This window comes from Geotrypetes seraphini, chromosome 4 (assembly GCF_902459505.1).
Source record: "Geotrypetes seraphini chromosome 4, aGeoSer1.1, whole genome shotgun sequence".
NCBI lineage: Eukaryota > Metazoa > Chordata > Amphibia > Gymnophiona > Dermophiidae > Geotrypetes > Geotrypetes seraphini.
This window is the reverse complement of record NC_047087.1, coordinates 245,923,633-245,935,319: the sequence shown is the minus strand read 5'-3', so window position 1 is coordinate 245,935,319 and position 11,687 is coordinate 245,923,633. Positions and strand designations below refer to the sequence as shown.

Genomic DNA, 11,687 nt, shown 5'->3' with positions numbered 1-11,687 from the left:
CCTTACAGAATTAGCATCTGTGATGTTGAGTAACTGTTCATTTTATTTCGATTATTAATATGGTGCCATTTTCCTTCAATAACCATGGCCTCTAAACTGCAAAACTTGGTAGGCATGCAAAAAGGTGTTCAGGAGCATGACAATCTCCATGACAGCGAGCCATGTGTCACATATCCAGAGATATGCAGCCCTGAGGCTTAGGAATTTTGCAGATTGGAGGCCAACATGAATTAAGATCTTCTAATACAAGCCAGGTCAAACATAAAATTCCAGGTCACAATGATCTCACGCTGTCCTATATCCCCGCCTGTCCTGATATTTTATTGCTGAATAGGGATCTTATACAGTTATCCTCTACACATTTATATAATGTTTTTGTTTAAACAAAATACTTAAGAGTCTAAAAATATTTTCCAGTTTGAAGCATCTCTCTCTTTTTTTTTTTTTAAATTAGAAATGAAATGGCATAATGAAGTATGTTTACTTTTTCCTCCTAACCAAAACTATCTATGAATTTAGGAAGTGCAATTTAGACCAGGCCCAGATAAGGAGAATTTGTGCTTTGCTCTTCCCAGCAAAGTTCAGAAACTTGAATGACACCAACACTTACACCACAGGGAAGACAGAAGTTATTTGGATATTAGGCTTAAATAGTCTCCAGTAGTTCCATAGCATAAAATGGGACAGGGACTTCACAAAACAGCTAAAATACAGTAAAAGCAACCCCTTTATTCAAAAATATAGAAAATCAATATCAAATTTTAAAATGCATAAAATTCTATAGCATTGTTTTGCTCTGAAACACTGCTAGTTCAGTATGAAGTGGGGGTGTGGGGAAGGGGTTCATATATTTCACGTAAAGCCCCATTTGGCAATGATTTGATCAGTTTTTCAATAAAGGATCTGTGATTGTTTTATAATGGCTGCTTTGTGCAGACTCTGTGTATTTTATGCTTCAATAACAATTGCACTCATGTAGGAAGAGACCAGTGTTTGAAACCTGATGGTACTGTATCTAATACTAAGACAAAGTATTAACTGCAGACAACACAACAAACTGGGTTTACTACAGTAATCAGGAAACTGCAGCTGGTGAGTTCCAGAAGCACCATTTGCGTTTTGAATTATGTTTAAATGAAATATCTTCTTTTTCTCTCTCCTTTTTAACGCGTTGGTAATGGTCATCTTCTTTCAAATACCAGATGGGAGGCCAGCGGTGCCTTTCAAAATACTCCTGGTTATCTGATATGAGAAAAATAAATAAAATAATTTTTTAAAGTGTTCTCAGATTTTTTTCTTCCTGATATAACTAACTGGTGATCAATTGTACAGGCCCTTGAGAAAACCAGAACATATGTAGCTTGTGATACTTTTGCTTGACCAATATATGGTGCCTTTACTGTTGTATTAGTTTAATAAATATGAGTTGGTAGTAATTTGCTGTAAAGTCCGATGCATTATGGTATTCCAGAAATACTATTGAAGACAATTAGGTAAATATTTATCTGGCAGTGGTCAGCATTTTTTGGCTGCCACCAGTGTTATGCTTGGATATTCAATGCTTGGGCCATGTTGGGTACCAGCATTGAATATCGGGGTTCATGTGGCCTGCTATCCTTTATTCAGATAATTGCGATATCTTATGTTATTTGTATTTTATATCCCGCTAAATCCTTGCAAAATGGTAGGTTACAAGCAGCATATCACTACATGGAAATTCCATAGAGTCATCAACAATCCACTGAATTATACAAGCTACTTAAATTTATACATTCAATGTAATATTGTGAGGAGGAAAGGCTTGGCAAGTTAGTAGGATTTTTAAACCTAAAGGGAAAAAGATATATGTTCCTTTAAATAAGATTCAGTAGAGGCTGAATCTGAGCCCCTGTCTCCCTCTAGCCCCAATGAAGAACACTAACCTTTCCAAGGTTGCAGGGATTGGCCTCCCTTAAGCCAGTTACCAGAGTTTATACAGAAACCTGGGGCAGGAGAATCTCACGGAATGGGCACCATCCATCCTCCCTGGTTTGCAGTATCCTAGTCACTCAGGGACTCAAAACCCAGGTTTTGGGAAAGGCAGGGGATAGGTGCTGACAAGTAATTAGCTAAAGAATTTGAAGCAGCAGAGGAGACCCAAACTGAGATGGACTGGGAGGACACAGGGGAAATCCAGGAAGGAAAGGAAAATGAACAAACTGAAAGTTGTTCCAAGGAGCCAGAAGGTATGGACTTAATTTGAAGGGGGAAACTGGGATAGGGATAACCCAGTCAATTATTAAGAGAAAATTTCACCATCCAGGAAATTACCTAAAGACTGACAGCAGCAAAAACCAGCAGTTGTTCCTAGGTGGGGAGGAAACCTGTACACTTGAAGAAGGTATTACTATAGGATTCCTACAGGGTGGCAGGGAGCCTAGAGACACTCAGTCTCTGGTTTGGGTTGCTGAAAGCACGAGAATTGCATGAAAGACTACTGTGGATTGTCTATAAAGAGACAGGGCAGGGGCTGACTTTAAAAAGGAGTGTGGGGGTTTTTAGCCCTGAGGTAACAATAGTTTTCTGAGTTTTGGGCTAGAACTTGAGCCCTGAAGAAACTTACAGAACAGATTTCGTCAGAATGGCTGAGTGCTAATAGTGTATGATCGTGTTACCAGGGAAAAGGTTTTTTGATTTGGCCTATTGAATTGATTTTTCAATTCAATTTGATTCACTTTTCTCGTCCAAGCGGGTGATTTTTTTAAACGGCCTGGCGGGTTTATTATTGTAGCCTCTTCACCTATCCCACCCCTCTTTTCCCTCTCCAACCCCATGCCAGTGCTGTGGTGTAAAGAAAACAAAAAAGACTTTTCCTCTCTCCTTTTTCAGCTCTGGCAGGATACATATCAAATCTGACATTGTAATCACAAAATAGAAAATAAAATTATTTTTCTACCTTTTGTTGTCTGATCATCTTATTATTCAAATCATGTTGGTCCCAGGCTCTGGTTTCTGTTTGTCTTCTGTTAACTTGCTCACCAAGATCTCCTGCCCATTTGACATTTTCTTCTTTTCCTATGCTCACATTCATCTTTCGTCTCTGCACCTTCCCTTCCACTGCAATATCCAACATTTCTGTTTCTTTCCCACTGTATCCCATCTCTCTCACTCTCTCTCTCCCTTCTTTGTGCCCTGGGTCAAACTTTTCAATTCTCCTCCATTCAGCATCTCTTCCTTTCTCCCCTCCATTATCAAGTGCAACATTTCTTTCTCTCTCCCCATGCACCATTTCTTCCTGCCCTCCGCCCTATTTTCAATCTTTCTCTCTTTCTCTTATCCATGCATGTCTCCCTCCTCTCCACCATATGCAAGAATTCTCCCTCTCACCCTTTCTACCTCTTTGTTTACTTCTAGCAGAATTCTGTGCAAAACAATTAAAAAATTATGCGCACAAAATTAGCAAATTCTGCAAGTTTTTTGTCAAAATATATACAATATTTTTTGCTACTTATTATCCATATTCCATTTAAACAGTTAAAATAAAATGTTTTTCTTCTACCTTTGTTATCTGGATGTTTTATTTTACCATCATGTTGGTTCAGTTTCTTTTTTCTGCTTTCCTGTCATCTGCAAATTCTCCTTCAAGTGGCTGCTATCCATTTGTCTTTTCTACTCTCTCCTGTCTATTCCCACACTACATCTGCCTCAAACATATTGATCATTCCTTTTTAGCTCTTTTCTGCCTCTTTCTTACCTTCTCCTCTTTTCCACTTTTCAGTTACCTATCAAATTTCCATCTTCTCTCCCATTCCATATCTCATTCCTTCCTCAGCCCTCCATTCCCTTTCATCTTCAATGTACCTCCATTACCATATTTCCACCCTCTGTTGTATCTATCCTCTTATTCACTTCCTTGCCACCCTCCCCTCCCCTCTGGGTTCTACCATTCTCAGCATCATCCTGGCTTTACTCTTATAGCCCAGCATCTCCTCCCCATCCTCGTAGCCTGACATCTCCCTAGCTCTTTCCTGTTGCACTCTCCTACTCTCTTCTCTCACTCCCATTTCCAGGCATCTCTTAGAGAATGGAATTCAGAACTGCTGTGACAATTGGTCTAATTACAGTTAGTCTAATGGGCTATTGGTATAATGGCCATTCATCTAAAGTACACAATGGCTAATGATACAATTGACTTAAAAGAGAATTGGTCTAATAACACATTTCATCTAATACTATTTGGTCTAAAATCAACCACATATGCAGAAACACTACACAAGTTCTCAAGAATTATGTAGGTAATGTTAGGGTCCAGATTAAAATCATAAAATATTTGATGGCTAATTAAATTAAGTACACAGATTATGCGCTATGCCACATATGAAATCTAAAGTGTAGGAGAACATTTGAACAAATATTGAGAGGATCTTTGTGACATTTTTCATTGTTTTGTAATGGGCTTTTAAGAGAGATCAGGCTGTTTCAGAACATCTGTCCTTTCACAAACTTTTAAAGACATGAGGTAGTTGGCTCCTAGGAAGCTATAGGATTTTTTTTTTTCAACTGTTGGTTGTTGTTTTCCCCAATTGCTAATGTTCAAGGGTCTCATGGGATTTGGCTTTTATTGCATTTTGATAAGAAAATAAATTGACAGTCTAATTGTATCCCTCTCTAGACTGTACACCATGCGGCCCAAAATGGCTCTCACTCTGCTCTCCTGCCCATGGGGGTTCAGCTACTGCAATAGCACTGCCAGCTTCTTCCACCGACACTGACAGGAACCAGCCCCGAAGCTTTCCAGTGGCTACATTTCGCTCCCTCTGCCGCAACTTCCTGTTTCTGACAGGGTGGGATGCGGCACATGGAAAGAAGTTGCGGAAGAGGGTGCGGGACATTGGAGAAGCAAAGTTTTGGGTGTTGATGGACGCAGGTAGAATGGACGCGGAGATGGAGCGTTTGAGAATGAGGGAGAGATGTGGGTCGCGGACGGGGAGACTGGGAAGAATAGTAAAAAGATGAAGAGATGCTAGGCCATGAGGAGGGGGAAGACAAAGAGAGTGAGAGACAGAAAGACTTGAAACAAAGGGGAAGCAGAAGAGAGGGAGGCAGATGTTGGACGGGGGGGGGGGGGTCTAGAAGGAAGAGAGAGAAAGAGACTGCAGAGAGGTGGAAAGATTCTGGACTGGGGAGGGAAGGGAGAGGGAGAAGGGGAGAGAGAGAGAGAGAGAGAGAGAGAGAGAGACAGGCAAAGACCTGGAAGAAAGAAGAACAAATGCTGGACATGAGGGAGGGGGTGTTATAAGCAGAAGACAGTCAGAGAGAGTCCTGGACCAAAGGGGAAAGGCAGGAGGCAGATGCTGGACTATGGCAGATGCAGACAGAGGGGGAGAGACCCTGAGGAAGAACAGAGAGATGGAAGATCATAACAGAGGAGGGAGAAAAAGAGACCTGGACCCTAAGAGGATGGGGCTGGATTGTGAAAGAAATGTTGGATGCACATTCAGAAGGAAGTCCAACCAGAAACTAATTGTTTCTCTTGCTGACTCCTTAATAAAAATGATTAAAAAAAAAAAAACAAAAAACACCAGACCACAAAGGTAGGAAAGATGATTTTATTTTCAATTTAGTGATTGAAATGTGTCAGTTTTGAGAATTTATATCTGCTGTGTGTATTGTATGTATATGAAAAATGAAGAAAGGAAAAAATTGCATTACAATTAGTAAAGAAGGCAGGATCTGTGGCAGAGCTTGGGTGGGTTTAGGGCAGAGCTTGGGAGATCTGTGGTTGGGGATACTTAGCTTGAGTAGTTGAGAAACACTGCTGTAGGCAATCAGCTGGCACCCATGCCTCTCCTTCTCTCCCGCCCTCTTCCCTGCTGGCACCCCCTACTGGCATCTCAGGGCCCACCTGGAAGACCTCTGCACATGTGCGGATGTCAACATGATGATGTCACGCATACGCATGATGTCATCAAGGCAACGTCCGCGTACTTCCGGGTGTGAGCCACGACAACTACTTGCAGCCCTTGCTACATTTTCCGACTTTCATTTTTGAGTTGTGTTTTCCTTCATGAGGTTGTGTAATTAAAATGTGGTTACTCCAATTATTTTGTCATTGACACTTGTGATTTGAATTTTTATTATTTAGGAGGTCATTATATTGCAGCTCATATCACTTTTGTTTTCTAAAATGGTATATTGTATCTGTTGATCTTAGGCATTAGAACGAATAAAATGATAGAACGAGTAAAATGTATCCTAAACTAAACTAAACCTATCCTAAATGTATCCTAAACTAATCCTAAACCTTAGGTTTGTATACCGCATCATCTCCACATTCGTAGAGCTCGGCACGGTTTACAGGAGATGGGAAAGAAAGGAACTACAATGAAGGGTTAGAGGACCAAGTATGAAGAGTTTTTTGAGGGCTTAGGATGTCATACATGGAAAAAGAATCAGATTTTTGAGAATAGCCAGTAGGAAAAAATGTTCTTCGAGAAAGACTGCACTGTCTACCTAATAAGAATGATAAAGCCAGCCATGAAATATTAGCAGACAGACGAGGGGCCAGACGAGTCCCAGGACACCCAACCCCAGGAGCCTGTCAATGGGGATGAGGAGCTGCCAATTCTCCCACCGCCTGAGCAGTTTGCCAATGTGGCTGCCGATATCGAGGAGGGCAGTGAGGCCGCACAGCCTGGCCGCTGGAGGGCACCCAGTCACCAGCATCGCCACCTGCTGAGACTGGTCCAAAGGCTACTGGGCCACAATCTGACCCTGGAGGGATATTGGCAGCAGAAGCTCCAGCTGCTGAGAGAGGGTATGGAGGCGAAACAGCAGTCACTGGAGGGCCAACGGGAGACAAATGAACTGCTGAGGCAGCTTTTGCATGCCAACACTGCAATCGTTGGAAAGCTGGAAGGCCTCCAGAGTGAGCTGAGAGCTACAAACCGTCCTCCTTCCACTAGCCACACAGCCATGAAATACTACACAGACTGTCTCCCTGGCATGTTCTGATCTAGTTGAAATCTGCCGCTTCTAATTGTGTTTTCAGTTTTAATAAAGTTAGTGGGTGCCACTAGGAGTAGATAGTCCTGAAACTGATGAGAGGAATAACAATTTCATATGTAGGTCTCAGCAGAATGTGAGGCCTGCAAGCACATTTTCAAAAAGGGCAATTTAAGAGCCTAAACCCTTTGACTATTGGCTTCTAAGTTTTTATATTCCTAAGATTATACCTCAATTGCTGGAGGAAGAATAGCAACTACAATTATGTTATTAGCAAAATAACTTAGAAAATATGTAAACTAAAAGAGCAATTGCAAGGGCTAAAAGTCTGCATGAGGCATAGAGATTGTGTTTAACAATATTTAAAGCCCAGATCAAATGCATTCCTTCAAGTTGAAAAAAGAAAAGATCAAATGACTGACAGTACATGCTGTGAAAGAAGCTATTAAAGCCAAAAAGGCAGTTTCTAATGAAGAAGAATATAAAGAGTATAAACAAGAAATTAGATGTAAAACATTACTAAGACGTGCTGAGAGAGAATCTGAGGAGAAACATATCAAAGAAAAGAGGTTTTTTTTTTAAAGTACATAAAATAAGTATAGACTGGAGAGCAGACAGTTGAACTATTGGATGACTAGGAGTAGTAAAGCTAAATTAATTCTTTGCTTTGGTTTTCCCTGCAGAAGATATTGAAAAGTTACCAACATTGGAAACACTCTGTAGGTGATAATGTAGAGGAACTGAAATAAATTACTTTTAATCTGGATGTGGTGCTAAAGCCAACACCAAATTAAACAGCAGCAAATCACTGGAACCTGATGCTATTGATCCCACTGTTCTGAAGGAACTCAAATACAAACGTGTAGACCAGGGGTGTCCAACCTGTGGCTTGAGGGCCACATGCGGCCCAGTGAAGTATTTTGTGTGGCCCCGGTTGAGGGAGATGCAGTGTTTTCCTCTGCTGCCCCTGGGTGTTTACCATCTTGCCAGCTCCCTCCTCTGTCTTGCTGCAGTGTTTGTGCGGCCCCAGAAACATTTTTTTCGGCTAATGCGGCCCAGGGAAACCAAAAGGTTGGACCTCCTGGTGTAGACCATTACTGGTAATATGACATATTAAAATCTACCACTGTGCCTACCCATGAATAATGCATGAAACAAAGTAGTAGCAAATTTAAGGGCCCTTTTACTAAGCTGGACTAGTAAACGGGCTTAGTATGCCCTAACATGGACCTTTTGGGCCAGACTCTAAAAACGGTACCTAACTCATTAGATGCCTAGCAAAGTGGCACCTACTGCATGTCAATCAAAATTAGGTGCCCTTTGTAGAATCACGCCCAGTGGTGCCTAAATTGTCTTAGCAGGCAATCATAATGTTAGGTGTTGGTATATTAAGCTAGGGTTTTCTTGGCCTAATATACCAGTGTCCAACTCAATCCACACCTAAACATTGCCCCATAACCACACCTAATTTTCATGTAGGCACTGGTAGGTGCCTCAGTGTAGATGCCTACTTGTGAGTTGGTAGATGCCCTGGTTTTTAATTGCACTTTCAATTATCATCACCAATTTGAAAAATATTAACTTGAACACCTGGAATCAGGTACTTCCTGCCTGCTAAGCTCATTTCTAGTATGGTTACAAAATAGGCATTTTTTTAAATCCGATGATCATTTGGCTATGCACAGATGTTAGCATTATGTCACCATTTAAAAAAAATAAATGCAGGAGCCCTTATCTATTTAGGAGGTGCTAAGGGTTATAGCAGTGCTGATCAGTTAGTGCATCCCACACCCCTGACATGGCCCTTCAAAAAAACCAAAAACCCAAAATAATAAATACTGTGCAATTAGGCTCCCTTTTACTAAGGCAATTAGAACTGGTCAGCGAAGTAACTGCATTGAAGACGTTTAAATCTCTATGGGCTTTGGTGCAGTTGCTGTGTGGTATTCGTCAACGTCACTTAGTAAAAAAATTGCCTTACTGTGCACAAATAATAATAATAATAATAACAACTTTATTCTTCTATACCGCCATAGTCAGATGACTTCTAGGCAGTTCACATCGAAGAGGGCTGGACAATCAGCGAATTACAGAATGCAAATTGTGAAGGTACAACATATTACACAAGGAATAGACAGAAGGAAAACCGTACTGTTTGACAGATTCATCTCCTAAACAGAAGCCATACCAAATTTATATTTTCCTTCTGTCTATTCCTTGTGTAATATGTTGTACCTTCACTATTTGCATTCTGTAATTCGCTGATTGTCCAGGCCTCTTCGATGTGAACCTCCTAGAAGTCACCAATGCAGAACGCTTTAGCCCATCCTGCATTAGGCAATTTTTTCCCGTATTAATAATAATAATAATAATAATAATAATTTTATTCTTATATACCGCCAAAGCCGTAGTAGTTCGAGGCGGTTTACAACAAAGGAGAGCTGGACAATCAGCGAATATAGGTACAATGTAAAGTCATCAAAATACAGGCAAAGAGATCTTGGGAAACAATTCGGTTAGAGTATTGAAGAGATAAGGCTTGAGAGGTCTTAGGTTACAGACTGGTTAACGAGTTTGTTTTTACTAATTTTCTGAAACTTAGGTAGGATGAGGAGTGCGTGATAATGTTGCCCTTTAAACACATATTAGCACTCAACGCAGCTTAGTAAAAGGATCCCTTAACGGTTTTTTTTTTAAGCTATGCATGATTTAGCTGTGAGAATTTTTTGGTCAGAAAATGTGGTCAAGGCTAGCAATATAGCTGGGTTTAAGAAAAAAAAGTCTGGATAAATTGTTCAAGGACAGACACAGAGATTTGGGGGTTCATCTCCATTTTCCAAAGAGCTACTTTCAAATGACCTGGAGTGACCATTGTTGGAGACGGGATGCTTGGCTCAACGGTCCATCGGTCGGACACAACCAAGCACTTTTAACGTTCTTAAGTAAATAAAATGTCTAGAAGGGAATTCTTATGTCCAGTACTTACCCAGAGATGTTGCCTTTATTTCCTTGTGGAATTTGGAACAAATAGTGTTGTAATTTGTGCAGATATGGTATAGGCACCATGCTGCCAGCTGGTGAGCATTATGAAACTGTAAAGCAAATGATTCATTATAATCTCTGATCAAGAAAAAAAGGACCAACTTAGGTACATGCAGCACCTGCAAGAAAGCCCCAGAATTTCTGATCACACCGCCAATAAAATAAATATGCTTAAAAGCATCTTCCTTTCTAAATAGCTAAAAAAACCATCAAGGAAAAGAGGTTGCATTTCCCTCCTCTCCAAAAGAGAAAAAGGAAGACACTGGAATTTAAATATAGGGAACTTACTCTGCATTTGCACACGAGCAGTAGACAAAAGAGAAAGAGGCTAACAAAGTCTGATATCATAAGGTATACAAGTATAGATGCTTTTTGATCATTTCAAAGGGATATATTATATATTCTTGTCTTTTTGACCAAGCAGTTTGCTGCTTTCCAGCTAATTTGTATCCAGAGCTATGATCTAGCGCCATGAAGCCTCCTGGGAATTTTTCCTTATTTTGTAATCCCATCCCAATTTACTTTAGACCAGATATTGAAGTGATGATCCCTAAATCCATTTACAAGGTGTCCCTATTAAACTCTGAGGCCAGGATTTTTAAAAACCCAGTTAAAAAGCAACGGTCTACTAACGCAGATGTTTTGATAGCGAATTGAAAAAAGCGAGACATTCTCAAAAAAATCACGCATGCAAATGAAGTCGGCGGACAGAAGCGAACATTCACTAAACTTGCATGTGCCCATTGCTGGTGATAGCGATGGGCACATGCGCAGAAAAAAAACACAGAAAGAAAACCCCCCATAACATAATGTTCAATCTCTCCTGCTACTGTGAACCAACAACACCCCCCCAACCCTAGCAGCAGGAGAGATGCCAATTCTCTCTTGCTGCCAAGAACCCCATTTTGCCAGTGAACACCCCCCATAATGGTGACGATGCCCCCCCCCCCAACACATATAGCGGGAGATATGCCCACACTCTCCCACTGCCAAGAAATCCCAGCCACGCAACCTCCCCCCCATCCCGCAGTGAGAGAGATGGCCACTCTCTCCCACTAGCAACATGCACTGGGGAGGGTAAGGCCCATTTTCAATGATGCAGGACAGCTGGGAGGAGGGAGTCCACATCCCTTCGTGCATCGACTTAGAGGGAAAAGGAAGGGGGCTTCGGAGGCAAGGGGGGTCACTTGCCAGCGGGAGAATGTGGGCATCTCTACCGCTGCATGGGGGGGGGAGTGCTGCCAGGATTTCTTGGCAGCGGGAGAGTGTGGGCATCTCTCCTGCTGCAGGGGGGCTGTCGCTGCCATTCGGGGGGGGGGGAATGTTCGCTGCTGCTACATGGGAGGGGTGTTGTGATGCAGCGGGAAAGAATGGGCATCAGGGGGAGCATCCGGTGGCAAGAGTGATTGGGTATCCCTTATGCCTTTTTTTGGGGGGGGGTAGAAGGGGGAGGGTAAGGGATGGTTCAGGAGGGTGCCTGGCATGGGGGGGACCTCTGTTGCCAGGAGGAAGTGGGCATCCCTCCTGCCAAGTTTTTCTCATGCGGGGGCGAGGTTGGCATGGCAGGAGGGAGAGAGCTTTCCTCCTGCTACTTTTGCTGCCATGGGGGTGAGGGTCATCAGGGGATGTTGGGGAGGGCTGTCTTTTTCTTAATGAGAGAG

At 41.8% G+C, this 11,687-nt stretch overlaps 1 protein-coding gene across 7 annotated transcripts in view; it reads right to left on the bottom strand.

Annotated features, from left to right (window-relative positions):
• Window positions 1-709: 709 nt before the first annotated feature.
• The window catches only part of RHOBTB1 (Rho related BTB domain containing 1), a 139,457-nt gene continuing 128,479 nt past the window's right edge, over window positions 710-11,687 (bottom strand). For all 7 annotated transcript variants that reach the window (XM_033942874.1, XM_033942878.1, XM_033942879.1 and 4 more), the window contains 2 exons: window positions 9,971-10,076; window positions 710-1,242 (listed from right to left, as the gene is read on the bottom strand). In XM_033942874.1, the coding sequence (XP_033798765.1) occupies window positions 1,076-1,242; window positions 9,971-10,076 (273 nt within the window). In that variant the 3' untranslated portion in view covers window positions 710-1,075. The remainder of the gene's footprint in view (window positions 1,243-9,970; window positions 10,077-11,687) is intronic.